Raw genomic sequence first — 25092 nt, 5'->3', positions numbered from 1 at the left:
AAGCAGCTTAAAAGGTAGTAAACTCTATAGCAGAGAAACTCAGAACCAAGCAAGTGACTGTAGTCTCACCTAAGGTGCTAAATAACTTCTTCATAAACTGTGAAAATCATGGAAATTCTGCTGCCTCAGAAATAGATGAAAATAATTCTGAAGGTAGTCTGGACCATATAGGCCTACCTGATTTGAGACACATTACTTTCAAGTGGACTCGGGTTAGTTTCCAGATTGTACACTGAACTGTATCTAAACTGGGTAACTCACGTAGGAAAGATATCCATGGCTTTCAAATTACATCCTAAAACATATTGCTATTAAACTGTCTCCTCTGAGCTGTATTATAAACAGCATGCTTGGAAATTACCTGATGTTATGAAATCCACAAGTGTCGCCCCAGTCTATAAGAAGGGAGATAGAAACAGTCCTGACAGTTACAGACTCCCTCATCCACATAACATTCAAGCTCATAGAAAATTGCATGAAAGAGCAACTATGTAGCTACTTTGAGAACAATAAGCTAATCTCTCTTCTTCACCATATAGCTTTAGCCTGATCTACCCATGACTGAAGCTGTAAAATCTCTAGTTATAGATGTTCTGGGATTCTTTGCAAGCCATTCTTTTGCTTGCGCTATGCTTCTTGATCTGAGCAAGGTCTTTAACACTGTATCACACACTAACCTAATGTCTAGATTTAAAAAGAAATGGAATCAAAGATATTGAACTTTTATTGGTCAAACCATATCTCTTAGGAGACAAGTTTTCACTGGAAATAACTGTAGTTCAAACACCCTACCTGTCACTATAGGAATGTCACATGGGTCAGTCCTGGGCTTGATGATTTACCTAGTTCTTTACCCTACAAGACAGTAATATGCCCTGATGATACAATCCTCATGATGACCATTTCAAATATATAAGGAAAACACTTAGAATGGCTTTTATGTTTCCACTGTGGCTACAGAAAAATTAAACAAAACTGAGACAATATACTTCTATCTCCACAAACTATGTGAAAAAGAAAGTGAGTGTGAATCTTTCAGAGCACTAGGTATTTATTTTGACCCACAACTGAAATGAGATTCACACACTGACCAATTGTGTATTAAACTATCATGTGTAATTTACTGACTATCCAAATTAAAACCCTGTGTCAGTAAGGAATAGCTTCAGTCTTCATATTAACCTATCTTCCAGTTGCAGTTCCTATATGGAAACTCTTCTGATGTGAAAACAGTGCTACTGTGGAAAGAAAAAAAAAGTGAGAACAATTACAGGTATTCCAAACAGAGATTTGTGCAGGCCAAATTTCAAAGAACAAAAAAATATTAACTGTAGCTTCCTTCTACATTAAAGCCTGTCTCCTCTCAATAAAAGAACAGCCAGAGAGTTTAATTTATAGAAGTTTTGTTCACAATCATGGAACAAGAAACAGGAACAATATAGGCTTAGAATATACTAGTTTAAATAAGTCCCAAAATAGCTTCAAATATACTGGCAGAGAGCTGTATGATAAACTACCCCTGGCAGTGAGAGATCTACCATACAATTCATTTGAGTGGCATGTACAGAATCTACTAATTGACAGCTGTGTTTATGAAACAGAAGAATTCTATAATAGTGTGGGATGCTAATGCAAACATTTAATTTTCAATGTAAAATATAAATGTAGTGCTTAATTTTTATTGTAAAATTTTGTTGTTGTATACATATCAAAACCCGTGGAATTGTACAAAGATAAGGTGGGTGATGTGATGCTATGAGAAGAATTTGACAGAGGACTGAAAGACTTGTGTTGAAACAAGGCACCTGTAGTAGATGACATTCCCTCAGAATTATTAAGATTCTTGGGAAAACTGACCATGACAAAACTGTTCCACCTCATGTGCAGAATATATGAGACAGATGAAAGACCCTCAGATTTCAAGAAGAATGTGATAATCACAGTACCATAGCAGCCATGTGCTCACAGGTATACTACTGAAATATTGTTTAGTCAGATATGGGTGCAAAATAACAACACAAATTATTTACAAAAGAATGTAATGACCAGTAGAAACCAATGTGAGGTAGATCAATTTGGATTCTGAACAGATGTATGAACTTGTTATGCAATACTGATTGTACAACTTATTTTAGAAGATAGATTGAAGAAAGACACATAGCAACTGTAGATTTAGAAAAAGCTTTTGACAACGTTGGCTGGAATCTAAACTCTGGAATCTAAACTTTAAAATTCTGGCGTTTTCAGGGATAAAGTGCAGGAAGCAAAATGGATTCCACAATTTCTCCAGACTGTAATTATAGCAATTGATAAGTATGAAAAATATGTAGTAATTGAGAAGGGAGTGAGGTAGTGTTATAACTTAACTGTCAAATCATTCAGTCTGTACACAGAGCAAGCAGTAAAGGAAACCAATAAGAAATTTGGAAGAGAATTTTAAGTTCACGGAGAAGAAATAAAAACACTAATGTATGTCAATCACATTTTAATTTTGGCAGAGGCAGCAAAGTACTTGGAGGATCAGTCAAACACAAGTGAGGTTATGACATGGGCATGAACAAAATAGGGTTTCCAGAATGAGATTTTCACTCTGCAGCGGAGTGTGCGCTGATATGAAACTTCCTGGCAGATTAAAACTGTGTGCTGTATCGAGACTCAGTCCGGCACACAGTATGAAACTGTCTCAGTCTCAATTCGGCACACAGTTTTAATCTGCCAGGAAGTTTCATATCAGTGCACACTATGCTGCAGAGTGAAAATCTCATTCTGGGAACATCCCCAAGGCTGTGGCTAAGCCATGTCTCCGCAATATCCTTTCTTTCTCGAGTGCTAGTTCTGCAAGGTTCGCAGGAGAGCTTCTGTAAAGTTTGGAAGGTAGGAGATGAGGTACTGGCAGAAGTAAAGCTGTGAGGACGGGGCATGAGTCGTGCTTGGGTAGCTCAGATGGTAGAGCACTTGCCCGCGAAAGGCAAAGGTCCCGAGTTCGAGTCTCGGTGCGGCACACAGTTTTAATCTGACAGGAAGTTTCAAAATAGGGTTTACAACTCTTTTGTGAGTAAGTGTGTTGTGAGAATGGGGCTCCAAGCAGTTGCAGTACACCTTCCTTTCCCATGCTGGAATTCTACTCTCCAACTACACCTTTTCGCAGATTGGTCTGTAGGACTGCATCCTTGTGAACATGACCTTGTACAGGACACTGATCATAGGTAATCATGTTGCTTTCCCCAGACTTGCTATTTCCTTAGTCATTTTGGATGACTCATGTTTGATTCTTCTTCCAGCTTTCATCTCTGTTCTTTCAAAATTTTAAAATGGTGCAGGCCAAACATATTCCACCCAACCATGTAAAATTCTAAATAATAGTAAGTTATAATGAAAGATGGGAATGATCATTGTTTATTATCAAAATAGGTAACATCAAAATCCCACCTAAGAAAAATCATGCTTTAAACAATAAATAAGATAGGAAGTCCATAATTTTATGCACTGAAATATCAATGGTCTAAGTGCTGATTTTCCAAACAAAACTTATGAAGTCCATGAATTTTCAAATTAATCTTTCTCAATGTAGAAATATCTAAGTTATTTTTCTTAGTGAATATTGATTTAGAGATTATTAAAATTCTTAATACAATTGAAAATTTCAAAGTAGCTAATAGCTTTCGTAAAGAGAAATCACATGGAGGCTCAAGCTCACTTCATAATTTTGAGATTAAGTAAGAAATTATTTTACTTATTTGAATGAAAAGTGTCTATCTGAGATCTCCCGTGTCAAATTAAGGGATGTAAACGCCAGTTGATTCTATTTACAGAGTACCAGAGAAACAACAGCTGAAGCTTTTTGGCCAATTTCAGTTCCTACTTGAAAAACTCAATAAAATAAGAGGAAAAAGATAGTAACAGCTACTGACTTCAGTATTTATATCATAACTGAAAGCAATAATATTTCAAAATTCATTGACATAATAGAAAACTATGGCTTCAAAGTCAACTTAAATCAAGCAACTGGAGTAAATGCACAATCAGTGACTTGTATTAATAATGCTGTAAGTCATTGTATATTTAAAGATGTTTATAAATACTGCTTAGATTTCAGGATCTCTGACCACTCCACAATATTTACTAAGCTACTAAAGATCATTAGAGAAGTTTTGTACAGCAAAAACCATATGAAAAGGAACTCGCGTGAAAAAAAATCGGTTATATTGAGCAGTAAGTTAAGAGAGGTTACATGACCTTTTGACAGCTGTAGTTCCAGTAACATACCTGCTAACTTTGTGAAATTTTTATGTAGTTTTCTTGAAATGTTCAGCATAGCCTTTCCACTTGGAACCACAGGTAATAAAGTAACTACTAAACTTAAATGGACAACTCATGATATAAGAATTCCCAATGCCAGGAAAAGGCAACTCCACAATGAACAATGGTATAACTAAAATAGGAATTTTTATTAAGTAAATTAGATGTTATAAAGTTGTATTTAAAGCAGCTGTGAAGGTAGCCACACAAATGGCAAACAATAAGTTCATTTTATAACATAAAAGTACAACAAAGGCAGTGTGGTCCATTGTTAAATCAGAGTTAGGTGTTGGAGTTAAAAGCAATATAAATATTTAGGATTAAAGTAGATGATGAATTATTCATAAATGTGTTCACATACTTCCAGATACTGCTCTGAGTAACTTTTGTTAACATCACTATTCTCAAACATCTTTTCCATATATGCTTTGCAGAAGTAAATATTAGCCCTAACCCCATAACACTTGACATAGCTATGGAACTGGCCACAGAATGGTCAGAGAGTCAGATTATGTCATTCATTTAATTACTTTAATTCACTGATGGAAATCTAGTTAATTAATATTACTCTTTAGTTTACATATTCTCTGATACAATGAGGATGGCTGACATTTTACAATAACAGGATTAAAATTGGATCAGCACTTTACAGCTAACAGATATTTGCATGAATCCTTTATGCTAGAATTTTGCCATATAGTCATTATCTGAAACTGAGTGTTTGTTTCAGTACTAGCCTCACTCTGAACTTGGTTACTTTCTGCCTTCAGCCCATCTAGCCTAAAAAGATATCGCCAGTCACATGACATCTGTAACAACTGATATTTTATTGTTCATTTCATTACCACTACTTCACACAATGTTTTACTGCTGTTGTCTGAATATCAGTAAATTCATTGAATAACTTTCGAGCATTTTCTTCCGCCCTTAAAAAAAAAATGCAATTTCAGAGGGACAACGTAAGGCTCATTTTGAAGAATGTGATGCAGAAAAGAAACAAAACATAGAGAAGATTGTTCAGCTTAAGAAGGAGATCAAAGAAATGTATCTTGAACGAGGAAAACCAGGACAGGTGAGATATCCTGCATTTCATTTATACAGTCTCATCTTTTATAAATAAGTTTCCATTGCATAAAAGCATGATATGAGAATTCTGCTTGGGCACTGATCGATGATCTTGTGGACACACTGTGAAGAATATTGCTTTTAAATTGTAGCTTCACAGTACATATATCCTCTAATGAAATTTATTGTAAATAACTCATCACAGTTTAAAAGAATTGGTAAGTACAGAACCATAGTATACAGTATTAGATCCAGAAATGGTTTTCGTTAGTCACCAATTAATTTTGGCTCAAACTCCACTGGCAGGCATTACACGAGAGGCATTATGCATCATGGAGATATTTACTATTGAAATTTTGGGACAGCACTTTTCAGGAGGAGTCAGAAAACATATTACTTCTCTCCACATACATCTTGCGTATTGACCATGAGGAGAAAATTTGAGAAATTAGAGCCAATACAGAGGCTTACTGACAATCATTCTTCCCACACACTATTCGCGAGTGGAACAGGGTTGGAGCGATCTGATAGTGGTACCAAAATTACCCTCTGCCACACACCATTAGGTAGGTTGCAGAGTATGATGTAGATGTAGATGTAGATATAGAGGCAAATTATGTTACAGTTAAAGTATTCATTGATGTCTTAGCCAGTAATGTAAAATGCATTTTCTTAATAACCCCTTGTATTCAATAAACAAATTTTTATTTATGTTGTAGGTTCTGCAGGGCAAAAGAATGAAATGTGTATTCTTCTTCTTCTTCTTCTTCTTCTTCTTCTTCTTCCATTGGCACTACATCCCAGGATGGGACTTGGCCTCCTTGATAATTTCATACCATTCCTCTCTGGACTTCACTTTAGACCTCCCGTAACAGCAACCAACTTTGGCAGCGCCCTCTCCAACCTCACCACTCCATGTCAACCTTGGTCATCCTCTTGCTCTTCTTCCTCCAAGTTCATTGCAGCTGGCTTTCATTGCAGGATCTGTCGGATAGAGTCATATTACATGTCCAGTCCATCTCAATCTACATGACATTTTGAGCTTGACTGCATCATAATCCTTATAGCAGTCATAAAGATCATCATTTTTTCACTTTCTCCAACTACCATTTTCATACACAGGTCCAAAGATTCTCTTCAGAATACTTCTTTCATGTGATCTCTGTCTTCTTTCACCCTGCCTTGTAATTATCCATGTTTCTGAGCCATTCGTAAGTACTGGGCATATCAGCATTTTATAGAGTCAGCACTTAGTCTCTCATGACAGAAGCTTGGATTTAAAATGTTGCAGCATTCCAAAATAACATCGATTAGAAGCACTTATGCAGGCCATAATTTCAGTTGAAGTGCTGCCATTTACTTCTGTCTTTGTGCCCAGGTGAGTGAAATATTCCACTCGCTCAAAAGTCAATCCATCAAGTGTTACTGTGGGCTTTAAGGGTTGATTTGTACCATTATACATGGTCTTTCCTTCATTAATTTTCAGGCTCATCTCCTCTGCACTCAGTTTTAGAGCTGAGAATGCGCATTGTAGAGCTCTCAATGTTCTACCCATTAGGTCGAAATCATCTGCATATCCCAACAATTGTATAGACTTCTAGTAGATAGTACCCCTTGTCTGCATACCCGATTCATGCACCACTTTTTCGAATGCCAAATTGAAGAGTAGGTAGGAATGCCAATCCCCTTGTCTTAGGCCAGTTCGTGTGGGAAACTGGGGTGACAGCCTAGACTGCATTCGCAAAGCACACTTGGGGGTGCCTTATGGTGACCCCTATCAAACGCACCAACTTCCCAGGCACCCAAAATTCCTCCATTGCCCTAAAGCTTAGCCCAGTTTATTGCATCATATGCAAATTTGAAATCAATGAAAAGATGGTGCATACAAACATTAAATTCACTGGCCTTTTCCACTGTTTGCCAGAGAGTAAATACCTCATTCACAGTTGACTTTCCTCATCTGAATCCACACTGATAACTTCCAATAATGTTTTCTGCCATGGGTCAGAGTCTACTAAAAAAGGTATTTGATAATACTTTATATGCAATATTTAGAAGTGTTCTGCCTTTGAAATTGCCACATTTATATATATCTCCTTTTTTGTGTGTTGAACACAACAGATTCCAGATGAGGCACAAAATCCTGTATACCCTGCAATTTAACTCAACTCCTGTGGCTTTCAGTAGTTATGATCTTATATTATCAGTATCTGGTGCTTTATTGTTCTTCAGTTGGGCAATTGTTTTGCCTACTTCTCCTTGAGAGAGAGGAAGGACTATGGCCTCACCATCTTCTTCTGGGTGAATCAGGATCCCTTCAATAGGGGGCTCTGGAGCATCCAGCAATTCACTAAAATACTCTACCCAACGTCCAACATCTCTTGGTCATCAGTTTGTAATTCCTAATTTTTACTGTTACACATACTAATACACAACTTGAATGTTCTTCTTCCACTGTTAATTTTCTAATAGAATTTTCTGACATAAATAAATAAATAAATAAATCATTTGTTTCTCCAACTGTCTCCAATTCTTCAATCTGCTTTCTTTCCCATTCCCTTTTCTTCTTCCAATGCAGTTTCTTCTCAAGCATTTTCCAGTAAATCTGGTTTTTCTCATAACTTATTCTCTTACAATCTTCATCAAACCTTGAATTCCTTGATTGTTTTCCTTCGTTCTCTAGCACTTCTTCTGCTGCATTAATGACTGCATCCCTGCAAGCACTCCATTCCTGATCCAGAGTACCATTTACACTAGGGATGTATAGTGCAAGATTTTCAGTAATCTTCTCAGAGTATGTTTTAACAATATCTTCATTTTTTAGCTTTGATACCATATAATTTCTTTGAGATGTTCCTCTTTTCTTGTGTTAGACATTCAGGCTCTTAGTTTTGCAGTTACAAGGTGGTGGTCTGAATCCACATTAACACCTCTGTAGGTATGCAAATCAAGTAAGTTTGAGAAATGCCTGCTGTCAATAATTAAATAATAGTTTTGGTTGAAGATATGCTGCTCAGGTCTACACCATGTTGCTTTATGGATCCTTTCGTGTGGGAATATAGTACTCCCTACAGCAATATTATGTGCTAGTGCAAACTGAACAAATCTGTGTCCATTATCATTTGTGTATTCATGGAGGCTATTATTTCCAACTGCTGGATGGTTATGATCTTCTTTTCCAGTCTATGCATTGAGGTCTTCAATAATTATTTAACATCTTGCACAGGGCATCCAATCATAGGCTCCCTTGAGGTTCTCATAGAAGGCATCTTTATCTTGGTCATCTGCTATTTCTGTAGCTGCATGTACGTTGATAATTGTGGATTGGGTCTTCCATCTCATTTGTGAGATTATAGATGTTATTCCAGCAAATTCACCCACTATATGTTTAAATTTTTGACTTACTGTGAAGCCTGTACCAAATTTGTGGTTGCTCTATGGACCATAGTAGAAAATCATCCAGCTTCCCATATCAAGCGCTCCATGTCCATTCCGTCGCATTTCCTGTAGGGCAGTTATGCCTGCCTTGGCTTTATCGAGCTGGTCTAGCAGTGACCTCAGGTCTCCCACCCTTGTATAATGATCATACATTCTAGGTTCCAATAAACAACATCACTTTTCCTTTTTTGTTTGCCTTTGCATTTCTCTTTAATGGTGCTGTGTTGCTGTCCATGTATCAGTCTTTTCTTTGAGGTTTCTGAATAGGTATTTTTTTTTATATGAAGATGTTGTTAGCTGCTTGCCCAATCCCCAACTTGGAGGACCAGGATTTGTGTTGGGTTTACTCCTTTAGGGAAGTTGGCTTCACCACGCCTATAGAGCCCTCTCTGCCCTATGTTATGGGACACACCTTGCCTGGTTCCTCCATCAAGACCATTCCGGCTTGGGTGACCCTACCAGTAGCTATGCTACTGCTGACACACCTCTTGACTTCGACAGAGCACGCAAGCCTTCCTGCCCGGCACTCAAGGTGCCTCCGACGAGGTGACATCCCCTGAGAGCGCTGAAATGTGTATTAGTGTTATTAAATCAAAGGATATCCTTTTCATAAGTGCATACATTCATTTGCAAATTAGCAGCAGGTATTCATGCTCAACAATAAATTTTGTCAAAATGCTTGTAAGACATATGATTCGAGAGCACAATACTGTCACATAATGATATGGGGAGCTAGTAATCAATCCCTAAAGATGAATCCATAACCGTAACCAATGTACCACATCACTTGGGTTCAGGGATAGAATCTACTCACAGTATAACTTTCTTATACGTTGGACAAAGTGTGTTGACCTAAAAGTGGGACAGCATAAAAAGCGACTTTTTAATCTAAAAAGACATTCTTGAACAGCCAGTCAGAGGTTTTCCCTCTGCTCTCACTTGACTAGTGATGATAAAAAACTACAGAGGGGCTTCCAACATATAACAGTAATGGCACAGATCTACAATGTATTGTTCTCAATTACAATGATTACTGCATAAGAAATACACTAGAAACAGCTGCTGTTCTCCCTGAATTAAAAATTATAATTGTATCTGTATACTGTATACTAGACAGATGAACCATTTGCAGAGTCATGAGAGAAAATAATGTTATATTTTGAAAAATACAACTAATTTTCATAGGCATAAATATTGACATAAGGCTAAGGGCATCCAAACAACTTATTTTTGTAATATGCTAAGTTCACATGACCTTATTTGCTTTAATGGCAATTCAGCTAGGTAATTTTACTGTCTTAATGTAATTACCAATGTTCATGAAAACCAGTAGGAATTTGCATTGTTCAATATTTATTTTTATCAGACCACAAAATTATCTGATTAAAGTTAAAAACTAAAATTCTTCTCACTTAGAGGGTGCATTTACAGTATTTATTTATCAATGCACTCTCAGATATGCTTAAAATCTGTTCCCCAAAAGTAGTAAAAAATATAAAGCAACATTAACAGCTCTTGAAACAAATGAAAAATCACATTAGATGTTATCGAGAAAGTAGAAATAAGAATAGCAAAAATACTTCCTCTGGTGTTAGCACCACTCCAGATAACTTCAATACTTTCTTCATCAATGCCTATGATTGAAATAATACTGCCACAAATGGACAAAGCCATAAATTTGACAACATCCTGAAATTTAATTATGCTAACAACTTCCTGAAGCACACTGAACATATTGTTTCTGCCTTTCAATGGAAGAAGGTTAAACTGAGTGATATTACCACAACAGTAGGAAAGTTGAATCACTCAGAACCAAAGGACATTTATGATCTCTCCAATTTGTGGTAAAAAATTATGGATATAATTGCATGCCCACTATGTCAACTGATTACTTGGCTATTCAGTAGTGGCTGTTTCCCTTCAGCCTTAAAAATGACAGTTTTTATGCATCTGCTCAAAAAAGGTGATAAGTCACATGACAATGATTACCACCCAATTTATCTTGTACCCATCCTTTCAAAAGTAACAGAGTACTGAATGCAGCTCCAAGTCTGTGGACATCTATCTACAAATAAGATTCCAAGTGACTCTCAGTATAGTTTCACATTTGGTTTGTCAATGGCAAAAGCAGTTAAAGATATTGTTTCATTTTTACTAATCCTCATTTGAATCGTTTTTTATCTCAGCAAGGCATTTGACTCTGGCAGCCACATGATTCTGATTAAAAAGCTCTAGACTATGGGTTGCAAGGTTTAGGACTCTCTTTGATCAGATCCTGCCTGACTGGTAGCAAACAAATAGTATAGTTCAACAACAGAAGATTACATGTACTTGATGTCACATGGGGATGCTACAAAGTTTTGTATTGGCCTCTTTACTATTCATAATCCACTTTAAAGATTTGCCTAGTACTAGGTTGTATAAATCCACACTATATGCAGATGACACAAAATTTGTTATAGATGGAAAAGTCTTAGCAGCATTAAAGCATCAAAGCTAGGATAATCTTGGAGCATCCAGCGTATGGTTTCGAATTATTGAATTGTGTGATAATCACGATAAAATTGTAAATTTAGTTTATGTGTTAAAGATGATGGCAATGATTGGGTTTCTGTAAAATGTCTTAAGAATCATCTTCATTCAGAATGATAATGGAAAAGTCATACTGAATATCTTTGTTAGCACATGTTCCATACTTATTAACTCTTTCATGTACAACTAATTTGACAAAAAGCTGCTCTAGAAGTACACGACTTATTTTTACTGTCAAAAATTCATACAAGCAACATATTTATAATAGAATGAACATAATTATTACCATTGTACACAAAAATTCAATTTTTGTAATCATTGTTGGTCACAAGGGAGGTGGTTCATTTTTTGTACCACTGTGCATCAAGATGCATGATAGTCTTGGAAGCATGTCTTCCTTTTCCCTAAGAATAGAGGAACCTTACACACACTTGTACATCTTTCTGGCTGATGAGATGAACTTTCAAGGTGCACAGATTTCGGAGCATTGGGTTTCTTCTTGTTGAACTGGAGATGGCTTCTCAGACTTCACTTTTTACCTCTTGAAGCTACCAAGGCAGGTGCCACTAAATCCCTTGTGATTTCTCTTCTGAAGTCCTTCAGAGTCATCTTAGGCAACTTCATTTCTGTATGGATGATGAAAGCATTCACCACAGTGGCATCAATAAAGTACCAAAATATTCTGTGCCACCACTTTCTGCTTTTTCTGTCAGTTGCATATACGTCCTTCAGCTGATCAAATTTATCTACACAATTCATGTTGGCATTGTAATCGGAGAGAGCAATGGGACAAGAAACTTTTATTTCATTTCCATCTTTTTCCTTTCTTGTAACCTCTGTTGTTTGGGTTGGATCATGGAAATTTGAAAGCAGATGGACGGATCTCTTACCTTTCCACTTCATCACACTAAAGTCTATATTGTTAGTAGCCCAATCATAGTCACCCCTTATCATTTCCTTGTCACTTTTCAGCATAGGTAAAGATTTTCTACTTGGGTTCACTGCAGCTCTCCATGCTACTCTATCCTGTGCGAGCTTCTTCATCTCCCAGTACTTACTGCAACCTACATCCTTCTGAATCTGCTTAGTGTATTCATCTCTTGCTCTCCCTCTACGATTTTTAACCCCACGCTGCCCTCCAATGCTAAATTTGTATCCCCTGATGCCTCAGAACATGTCCTACCAACCGGTCCCTTCTTCTTGTCAAGTTGTGCCACAAACTCCTCTTCTCCCCAATTCTATTCAATACCCCCTCATTAGTTATGTGATCTACCCCTCTAATCTTTAGCATTCTTCTATAGCACCACATTTCGAAAGCTTCTATTCTCTTCTTGTCCAAACTATTTATTGTCCACGTTTCACTTCCATACATGGCTACACTCCGTACAAATACTTTCAGAAAGGACTTCCTGACACTTAAATCTATACTCGATGTTAACAAATTTCTCTTCTTCAGAAACACTTTCCTTGCCATTGCCAGTCTACATTTTATATCCTCTCTACTTCTATCATTATCAGTTATTTTGCTCCCCAAATAGCAAAACTCCTTTACTACTTTAAGTGTCTCATTTCCTAATCTAATTCCCTCAGCATCACCAGACTTAATTCAACTACATTCCATTATCCTCATTTTGCTTTTGTTGATGTTCATCTTATATTCTCCTTTCAAGACACTGTCCATTCCGTTCAACTGCTCTTCCAAGTCCTTTGCTGTCTCTGACAGAATTACAATGTCATCGCGAACCTCAAAGTTTTTATTTCTTCTCCATGGATTTTAACACCTATTCTGAATTTTTCTTTTGTTTCCTTTACTGCTTGCTCAATATACAGATTGAATAACATTGGGGAGAGGCTACAACCCTGTCTCACTCCCTTCCCAACCACTGCTTCCCTTTCATGCCCCTCGGCTCTTATAACTGCCATCTGGTTTCTGTATAAATTGTAAATAGCCTTTTGCTCCCTTATTTTACTGCTGCCACCTTTAGAATTTGAAAGAGAGTATTCCAGTCAACATTGTCAAAAGCTTTCTCTAAGTCTACAAATGCTAGAAACGTAGGTTTGCCTTTCCTTAATCTTTCTTCTAAGATAAGTTGTAAGGTCAGTATTGCCTCACTTGTTCCAACATTTCTACTGAATCCAAACTGATCTTCCCTGAGGTTGGCTTCTCCAAGTTTTTTCATTCGTCTATAAAGAATTCACCTTAGTATTTTGTAGCTGTGACTTATTAAACTGATAGTTCGGTAATTTTCACATCTGTCAACACCTGCTTTCTTTGGGATTGGAATTATTATATTCTTCTTGAAGTCTGAGGGTATTTCGCATGTCTCATACATCTTGCTCACCAGATGGTAGAGTTTTGTCATGACTGGCTCTCCCAAGGCCATCAGTAGTTCTAATGGAATGTTGTCTACTCCTGGGGCCTTGTTTCAACTCAGATCTTTCAGTGCTCTGTCAAACTCTTCATGCAGTATCATATCCCCCATTTCATCTTCATCTACATCCTCTTCCATTTCCATAATATTGTCCTCAAGTACATCACCCTTGTATAGACCCTCTATATACTCCTTCCACCTTTTTGCTTTCCCTTCTTTGCTTAGAACTGGGTTTCCATCTGAGCTCTTGATATTCATACAAGTGGCTCTCTTTTCTCCAAAGGTCTCTTTAATTTTCCTGTAGGCAGTATCTATCTTGCCCCTAGTGAGATAAGCCTCTACATCCTTACATTTGTCCTCTAGCCATGCCTGCTTAGCCATTTTGCACTTCCTGTCGATCTCATTTTTGAGACATTTGTATTCCTTTTTGCCTGCTTCATTTACTGCATTTTTATATTTGCTCCTTTCATCAATTAAATTCAATATTTCTTTTGTCACCCAAGGATTTCTACTAGCCCTCGTCTTTTTACTTACTTGATCCTCTGCTGCCTTCACTACTTCATCCCTCAGCTACCCATTCTTCTTCTACTGTATTTCTTGCCCCCATTCCTGTCAATTGTTCCCTGAAACTTTGTACAACCTTTGGTTTAGTCAGTTTACCCAGGTCCCATCTCCTTAAATTCCCACCTTTTTGCAGTTTCTTCAGTTTTAATCTACAGTTCATAACCAATAGATTGTGGTCAGAGTCCACATCTGCCCCTGCAAATGTCTTACAGTTTAAAACCAGGTTCCTAAATCTATGTCTTACCATTATATAATCTATCTGATACCTTTTAGTATCTCCAGGATTCTTCCATGTATACAACCTTCTGTTATGATTCTTGAACCAAGTGTTAGCTATGATTAAGTTATGCTTTGTGCAAAATTCTACCAGACGGCTTCCTCTTTCATTTCTTACCCCCAATCCATATTCACCTACTATGTTTCCTTCTCTCCCTTTTCCTACTCTCGAATTCCAGTCACCCATGACTATTAAATTTTCATCTCCCTTCACTACCTGAATAATTTCTTTTATCTCGTCATACATTTCATCAATTTCTTCATCATCTGCTGAGCTAGTTGGCATATAAACTTTTACTACTGTAGTAGGCATGGGCTTTGTGTCTATCTTGGCCACAATAATGTGTTCACTATGCTGTTTGTAGTAGCTTACCCGCACTCCTATTTTTTTTATTCATCATTAAACCTACTTCTGCATTACCCCTATTTGATTTTGTATTTATAACCCTGTATTCACCTGACCGAAAGTCTTGTTCCTCCTGCCACCGAACTTCACTAATTCCCCCTATATCTAACTTTAACCTATCCATCTCCCTTTTTAAATTTTCTAATCTACCTGCCCGATTAAGGGATCTGACATTCCACACTCCGATCCGTAGAACGCCAGTTTTCTTTCTCCTGGTAATGATGTCCTCTTGAGCAGTCCCAGCCCGGAGATCCAAATGGGGGACTATTTTACCTCCAGAATATTTTACCCAAGAGGATGCCACCATCATTTAACCATAACGTAAAGCTGCATTCCCTCGGGAAAAATTTCGGCTGTAGTTTCCCCTTGCTTTCATCCATTCACAGTACCATCACAGCAAAGCTATTTTGGTTAGTGTTACAAGACCAGATCAGTCAATCATCCAGACTGTTGCCCATGAAACTACTGAAATGGCTGCTGCCCCTCTTCAGGAACCACACGTTTGTCTGGCCTCTCAACAGATACCTCTCCGTTGTGGTTGCACGCAAGCCTCCCCAACAACGGCAAGGTCCATGATTCATGGGAGGGATCTGGGCTACTGAAATAATTATCAAAGTAAACTCTGTGATCCTTACCTTTAATATATTCAGTGAAGTCTTTCACAACTCTTTCTCCCAGTTTCTTTACCACAGCATTATCTTTCTTTCCAGTGTAAATATCCAATTCCCACGCATAGCCAGATTTGTATGCTAGTACCCACACCTTGTAGCCTCTCTTGATAGGCTTTTTTGGCAAGTACTGTTTTAGAGAAGATCTTCCTTTAAATTTAATCATAGATTCATCCACTGCCATACATTCATTTGGATTAAGTGCTTTCTGAAAGTTATGTGAAATTCTTTCTAGGAAAGGATGCAACTGATAAAGTTTATCATAGTTGGTGTCTCCTCGTTGTGGCATTTTACTATTGTCATTCAAATGTACGTTGGTGAGAAACCATTCGAAAAGCCTCCTTGACATCAGCTGACTCGCATATCTATCATGTAGATCAGCACCTGAACTCCAGTAGTCTCTGTAACTAGGAAGTGGTTTTATGCCCATCAAGATATTTATCCCTAAGAAAGTTTTTAATTCTGCCATGGATGCTGGCACATAAGTACCAGTAGTCAGAGATGGCTGTTATGCATGTAAGTTCATCTGAAACAAAATTAAATCCATAATATCATCTGAAAGCAGAACTCCAAATAACTGATATGGTGTTGGTGTGCCTAACTCCACAATAAATACACTGGGACCACACTGGGAAGAAAATGCAGGGGCATCAGCAGGGCGTTCAGTTTTGCTCCACTTATGTTAAGTTTTCGACTGATGATCAGCAATCTCAGATGGAGTCTGATACACTGTGACGGTTTGACTTAGCTCAGTCTCTGGTGACCTAATCACTGAAACGGTAGCTGGGCACTCATCCTCAGAATCACGTGACGTATCAGAATCAAATAGAATATTTTTTGATGTAGTTGGTTCCAGACAATAAGAATTGTCATTGGTGTCATCACTGTCCCCACTATCAAATAATATGTCAGATGGAATATCCTCTTCAAGGGTGTTCAAAATTTCAGACTCAGTCAGCTTTCTCTGACCCCTCATTATTACTGAAAAGTAAAGAGTACGATTTACCTATGTTTGAAGTAGACTGACTGTTGTGGTACAGTGGTACATATTTTGAACCAATGAATAATTAGATACATTTTAATAATTTCTCATAGAAATAGTCTGAACAACACAAAAAACTACAATAAACAAATGTACTTACATATTCCAATAGAAATTTTGTTGGAAACTTCCGCTAGCAGGTAACAAATAACAATGTTGCACAAACAATGTCTCCACAGTGTACTTGAGCTCACCTGACGTAGAAATATGGAGTACTGGTGCTGCTACAAGAACCCAGTAACAACTGCCATCTGGTGCATACATCTAAGAACTACAAAGAACATGCACTACTAGTAGTTCAAGTAATCTACCACGAGAATGCGCTGCTCTACGCATCCAAATTGGTGGTACAAATAATGTACCACCATACAACCTTGGTGCAACATAACGTGGTACACAAATTGTACCACCAGACTTGAAAGAGTTAAGTAAACTTAAGTCATGTGTTCCTGACAAGCTATTGTTCAATGCCTACCATGCATTATTCCACAATTACTTGACATATGGAGTTCCTGCTATGGGGTAACCCCTCTGTTGAAATAATAATAATAATAATAATAATAATAATATAAATGAAGAGCAAAAAGGCTGTTGCAAAGGAGCACGAGGATGTAAAGAGCAACTGATAATAGATGCAGAGGTGACATATCAAGCTAAAACTAAACAAAGGTCGCTACACTACGCATACATTGATTACCAAAAAGCTTTTGATAGTGTACCCCACTCATGGTTACTACAAATATTGGAAATATACAAAATAGATCCTAAATTGATACAGTTCCTAAACATAGTAATGAAGAATTGGAAAACCACACTTAATATCCAAACAAATTCAAATAATATCACATCACAGCCAATACAGATTAAGCGTGGAATATACCAAGGAGACTCATTAAGTCCTTTCTGGTTCTGCCTTGCTCTGAACCCACTATCCAACATGCTAAATAATACAAATTATGGATACAATATTACTGGAACATACCCACACAAAATCACACATTTGCTATACATGGATGATCTAAAACTACTGGCAGCAACAAATCAACAACTCAACCAATTACTAAAGATAACAGAAGTATTCAGCAATGATATAAGTATGGCTTTTGGAACAGACAAATGTAAGAAAAATAGCATAGTCAAGGGAAAACACACTAAACAAGAAGATTACATATTGGATAACCACAGCGATTGCATAGAAGCGATGGAAAAAACGGATGCCTATAAATATCTAGGATACAGACAAAAAATAGGAATAGATAATACAAATATTAAAGAAGAACTAAAAGAAAAATATAGACAAAGACTAACAAAAATACTGAAAACAGAATTGACAGCAAGAAACAAGACAAAAGCTATAAATACTTATGCCATACCAATATTGACCTACTCATTTGGAGTAGTGAAATGGAGTAACACAGACCTAGAAGCACTCAATACACTTACACGATCACAATGCCACAAATATAGAATACATCACATACATTCAGCAACAGAAAGATTCACATTAAGCAGAAAGGAAGGAGGAAGGGGATTTATCGATATAAAAAACCTACATTATGGACAGGTAGACAATTTAAGAAAATTCTTTATAGAACGAGCAGAAACTAGCAAAATACACAAAGCAATCACTCATATAAATACATCGGCTACACCACTACAATTTCATAACCACCTCTACAACCCTTTAGACCACATAACATCAACAGATACGAAGAAAGTAAATTGGAAAAAGAAAACACTTCGTGGCAAGCACCCGTATCATCTAACACAGCCACACATCGATCAAGACGCATCCAACACATGGCTAAGAAAAGGCAATATATACAGTGAGACAGAAGGATTCATGACTGCAATACAGGATCAAACAATAAACACCAGGTATTACAGCAAGCATATTATTAAAGATCCCAATACCACAACAGATAAATGCAGACTTTGTAAACAACAAATAGAAACAGTAGATCACATCACAAGCGGATGTACAATACTAGCAAATACAGAATACCCCAGAAGACATGACAATGTCGCAAAAATAATACATCAACAGCTTGCCTTACAACAGAAACTTTTAAAACAACAAGTTCCTACATACAAGTATGCACCACAAAATGTACTGGAGAATGATGAATACAAATTATACTGGAACAGAACCATTATAACAGATAAAACAACACCACATAACAAACCTGACATCATACTCACCAATAAAAAGATGAAATTAACACAACTAAGCTAAATATCTATACCCAATACAACAAATATACAAAAGAAAACAGGAGAAAAAATTGAAAAATACATCCAACTGGCTGAGGAAGTCAAAGACATGTGGCATCAGGATAAAGTTGACATTATACCAATTATACTATCAACTACAGGAGTCATACCACACAATATCCACCAGTACATCAGTGCAATACAGCTACATCCAAACTTATATATACAACTACAGAAATCCATAATTATTGATACATGTTCAATTACTCGAAAGTTCCTAAATGCAATATAACATATACCGTACAGTTAAAAGGAAGTCACGCTTGATCAAGGTCTGCGTCACTTTCCATTTTTGACCAGACATAATGTCTGAGAAAAGAAAGAAATAATAATAATAATAATAAACCCCGTGGAGGCCCGGGAAAAGAATAGGCCTCCAGTATGTTCTGCCAGTCGTAAAAGGCGACGAAAAGAACAAACCACTAATAGGGCTAACCCCCCTTTTAGTGTGATTAGTTGGTTCAGGACAGAACTAAAGAAGCCTCGGACAAGCGCTGTCATGGTCGGGGATGACGCTTGAACCCTACGCCCGTCCACAATGGTAACGACACTGCTAGCCAACTGGAAAATGATTACCCCAGTCAGAATTAGAAAACATCAAACAACAAGTACAACAAATACTGGAACAAAATAATGTGCAATCAGAAGAAGAAGAAAATACAATAATGGACTCAAACATCCCAGAGCAAACAAACAAAGAACAACACGCATCAATTAAACAATCAGAGGAAAATGAAATCTTAAGACAGCCACCAGAGCAAGCACAAATAAAGAACACGAAGTGACACACATGTTAGATATAGAAGAAAAATTTCAGCTGACATATATAGAATACAAAGACACAAATACAGACATTAGAACATTCTTGCATAGACCACCAAATAACCCACAAGTCGAGACAACAATAACAACTATCAACACAATCATACACAACAAAATAAATGAAAACACAACTATGGAAGAGTTACAACTACTGGTTTATATAGGAGCACTCACTACACTAAATATACACACTAGGCAGAGATCAGAACCAACCAACACACAGAAGAAACCCACAAAACCAGCATGGCAACACAGGCTACAGATCAGAATAGAAAAACTGAGAAAAGACATCGGACAGCTAACACAATTTATAAGAAATGAAATGTCAGAAAAAAAACGAAAAAGGTTAGGTAAAGTCTCACAACAAGAAGCGATAGAGCAATTAGATGAAAAGAAGCAGAAATTACAAGCATTGGCCAAACAACTTAGAAGATACAAAGAAAAGTGAAAATAGAAGGAAACAAACCCAAACATTCAACACAAACCAAAAGAAATTTTACCAGACAATAGATAACACACACATTAAAATAGACAATCCACCAAACATAACAGACATGGAACACTTCTGGAGCAACATATGGTCAAACTCGGTACAACATAACAGGCATGCACGGTGGATACAAGCAGAAACAGACATATACAAGATGATACCACAAATGCCTGAAGTGATAATTTTGCAACATGAAGTCACCCAAGCAATTAATTCTACTCACAATTGGAAAGCCCCTGGAAAAGATAAAATAGCAAATTTCTGGCTAAAGAAGTTCACCTCAACACATTCACATCTAACTAAATTATTTAACAGTTACATTGCAGACCCATACACATTCCCTGATACCCTTACACATGGAATAACTTATCTGAAACCTAAAGATCAAGCAGACACAGCAAACCCAGCAAAATATCGCCCCATAACATGCCTACCAACAATATACAAAATATTAACTTCAGTCATTACACAGAAATTAATGACACATACAACACAGAACAAAATTATAAATGAAGAAAAAAAGTCTGTTGCAAAGGAGCACGAGGATGTAAAGAACAACTGATAATAGATGCAGAGGTGACATATCAAGCTAAAACTAAACAAAGGTCGCTACACTATGCATACATTGATTACCAAAAAGCTTTTGATAGTGTACCCCACTCATGGTTACTACAAATATTGGAAATATATAAAGTAGACCCTAAATTGATACAGTTCCTAAACATAGTAATGAAAAACTGGAAAACCACACTTAATTTCCAAACAAATTCAAATAATATCACATCACAGCCAATACAGATTAAGCGTGGAATATATCAAGGAGACTCATTAAGTCCTTTCTGGTTCTGCCTTGCTCTGAACCCACTATCCAACATGCTAAATAATACAAATTATGGATACAATATTACTGGAATATACCCACACAAAATCGCACATTTGCTATACATGGATGATCTAAAACTACTGGCAGCAACAAATCAACATCTCAACCAATTACTAAAGATAACAGAAGTATTCAGCAATGATATAAATATGGCTTTTGGAATAGACAAATGTAAGAAAAATAGCATAGTCAAGGGAAAACACACTAAACAAGAAGATTACATATTGGTTAACCACAGCGACTGCATAGAAGCGATGGAAAAAACATGCTTATATTAAAGAAGAACTAAAAGAAAAATATAGACAAAGACTAACAAAAATACTGAAAACAGAATTGACAGCAAGAAACAAGACAAGAGCTATAAATACTTATGCTATACCAATATTGACCTACTCATTTGGAGTAGTGAAATGGAGTAACACAGACCTAGAAGCACTCAATACACTTACACGATCACAATGCCACAAATATAGAATACATCAAATACATTCAGCAACAGAAAGATTCACATTAAGCAGAAAGGAAGGAGGAAGGGGATTTATCGACATAAAAAACCTACATTATGGACAGGTAGACAATTTAAGAAAATTCTTTATAGAACGAGCAGAAACTAGCAAAATACACAAAGCAATCACTCATATAAATACATCGGCTACACCATTGAAATTTCATAACCACTTCTACAACCCTTTAGATCACATAACATCAACAGATACGAAGAAAGTAAATTGGAAAAAGAAAATGCTACATGGCAAGCACCCGTATCATCTAACACAGCCACACATCGATCAAGACGCATCCAACACATGGCTAAGAAAAGGCAATATATACAGTGAGATGGAAGGATTCATGATTGCAATACAGGATCAAACAAACACCAGATATTACAGCAAGCATATTATTAAAGATCCAAATACCACAACAAATAAATGCAGACTTTGCAAACGACAAATAGAAACAGTAGATCATATCACAAGCGGATGTACAATACTAGCAAATACAGAAGACACCAGAGGACACGACAATGTAGCAAAAATAATACATCAACAACTTGCCATTCAACATAAGCTAATAAAACAACACGTTCCCACATACAAGTATGCACCACAAAATGTACTGGAGAATGATGAATACAAATTATACTGGAACAGAACCATTATAACAGATAAAACAACACCACATAACAAACCTGACATCATACTCACCAATAAAAAGATGAAATTAACACAACTAAGCTAAATATCCATACCAAATACAACGAATATACAAAAGAAAACAGGAGAAAAAATTGAAAAATACATCCAACTGGCTGAGGAAGTCAAGGACATGTGGCATCAGGATAAAGTTGACATTATACCAATTATACTATCAACTACAGGAGTCATACCACACAATATCCACCAGTACATCAGTGCAATACAGCTACATCCAAACTTATATATACAACTACAGAAATCCATAATTATTGATACATGTTCAATTACCCGAAAGTTCCTAAATGCAATATAACATATACCGTACAGTTAAAAGGAAGTCACGCTTGATCAAGGTCTGCGTCACTTTCCATTTTTGACCAGACATAATGTCTGAGAAAAGAAAGAAATAATAATAATAATAATAATAATCATATTTGGTAAAAAGACAATCAAAAGCATATGATGAGTCAAAAGTAAACAGTCTTGTAGACTGCATTTCAAGAAACTAAAAATACCAATTGTTATATTCCTCTCTATTCTGAACTGTTTGCTGCACACAAATGAAAATGAACTAGATTATGCATATTGACAATCTGTTCATCAACATTAAATATGCCAAAATAGCAGACTGATATCCCAGCTGTCAAACACAAGAAAACCCAAAACAGTCACAAAGATCTGGGTTTACAGTACTTTAAAATGGTGTCAGCACAGATTTATGGTGTGATGGTTCATTCACGAACACCACATGAAACTAGCTTAAATAAAGGCATTTTATTTAAAATATGCCCCAAAGATGGTCTTGAATACTAATGTTGATTCATTTATGTTGTGTATGTATATGTAATGAACATTGCCACAAGCTGTGCTGTAGACAGTGTGGTGTAGTGGTTAGTGTTCCTGGCAGGCATGCTACAGGTCACCAGTTCAAACCCTACCACCCGCAGGTATTTATTACTTAGTATTTATCAAATCTGCAAGGGTTTTGATATATTTTTTATTGTTTGAGTATTCTTCAATATTCAGTGTACAGTATGTATAAATAGCATCATTCTGGAATATTCAAAATTTGTGTAAATAGCTGCACCCTTTCAGTGATACATGTTGTATTTCATTGACGACGATTCACATTCGAAGTTGAGTGCGGTTATAATGTGGCATTGTTCGGTGGAGATATTGGGCACTTCAAAACATCTACATCTATGTGGTTCTAGTTAGGCAACATAAAAGCTGTCACCTATACAGATACCAATCTAGATACGAGCAGCACTTCATTCCAGTGGCCCATATATTCAGGAGATCAATGGATTCTGAGCTAGGAGTAAGTCAGCTGCACATCAGGCATTCGTTAGCGTTTTGTGGAGACTCTGGTTAGGACCTGATGAAATGGCTGAAAGGTTTTAACAGTCACCAAATACAACAGGTGGGACAACATGGTGTGGTTGGCAACTGTATACATTTACTTGAATGGCAAACCCAGCTATGGTTTGAGAACAAGGAAGATAAGCTAAAGATCTGGAACAAATTCCACACCAAATTGGAGAAAACATTTGGTGACAATCAATGGCAAATCTGCTTAGAGGAAGGACAACTAAGGAGCAGGGCCTAACATCATGGCGAAATGACACGGCATTCCATACAGAATGTTTTGGCCCTTTGCATCATTGTGAGGTCTAATTCGACAGAAGTTCACTAAATGTCACATTTGATGGATGGAGTCACAGAAGTTCACTAAATGTCACATTTGATGGATGGAGTCACAGAAGACATGTACCCAGCTCTTCTGGGAAAGTAAGTCACAAAAAGAGAAGAATTCATCATGTGGTATCAGTGTATGAAGGAAAGACAACAGAGAAAGAGTCCAAGGAAAGAAGTATGACCAACACCCAAATGTCGTCCCTAAGGAAGTGGTGGAAAACCACCATGTCCTCACGTTTCTCATGTGCCAGGTCTTAAGAGAAAAGATACAGCAGACAGAACTCTTGGATCTAGTACACAAGAAATATCATCTCATAAGTCAAGAGGTAATAGAAAATGTTGAAGAAGAGATGTATCAACACATGTGACCACTCAAATGAACCATGAAGAATAGACTTGGCCAACTAGGACTTAAGCCACCATTGTCAAATGACAATCCAGCACCCAAGTAGCGCAGGTACAACCAACTCGTCTGCCAAGTACAGTGCTCCACAGAAGAACAGACATTTGGCAGACAGAAGACAACATGCAAGTTTTCACTGCAGACACCCTGTATATTTTACAACCTATGGCAGAGATAGAAGATAACTGCTAGTCAACTATGACACTGCAAGACGTCAACCATCATGACAGTCCCATTCGCACCACTCGACTGCAGTCGATTACAGTCAACCTGTGGGACAAAAAGCATCGCAGTATCCTGGAAGAGGTCGCTCCACAACATGCTGCAGTCTCTCCCTCTCACTGTAATAGAGGTATCAGCCTACTGTCTAGCACCCAAATTCGGGAAAACTAAGTGAGGCAACCATCTATCGTGATGAGATCACCACAGATGAAAATCCTTCATGGGTGACAGCTACCCAGATGTCAGGAAAACCCATTTACATCATCATCATTGGCCAATCTGTCTGGGCACTAGTCAACTTTTCTATAATGTTGAACGCTTATTGTTGCCAGCTGTGTTCTGTGACTGAAAGGAACATGTATTGTATGAACAACTATCAAAGACAGAACACAGCCAATTTGGTCTGTCATTTTAACAGAATGTAGTCTCGATTTTATTTTTA

The 25092-nt window shown here is 37.0% G+C and overlaps 1 protein-coding gene across 1 annotated transcript in view; it reads left to right on the top strand.

Annotated features, from left to right (window-relative positions):
• The window catches only part of LOC126249093 (outer dynein arm-docking complex subunit 3), a 350869-nt gene that overhangs the window by 35110 nt on the left and 290667 nt on the right, over nt 1–25092 (top strand). The window contains exon 2 of the mRNA XM_049950744.1: nt 5250–5371. Coding sequence (XP_049806701.1) covers nt 5250–5371 — 122 coding nt within the window. The remainder of the gene's footprint in view (nt 1–5249; nt 5372–25092) is intronic.

Source organism: Schistocerca nitens, chromosome 3 (assembly GCF_023898315.1).
Source record: "Schistocerca nitens isolate TAMUIC-IGC-003100 chromosome 3, iqSchNite1.1, whole genome shotgun sequence".
Taxonomy (NCBI): domain Eukaryota; kingdom Metazoa; phylum Arthropoda; class Insecta; order Orthoptera; family Acrididae; genus Schistocerca; species Schistocerca nitens.
This window is presented reverse-complemented; position numbering and strand designations above follow the sequence as displayed.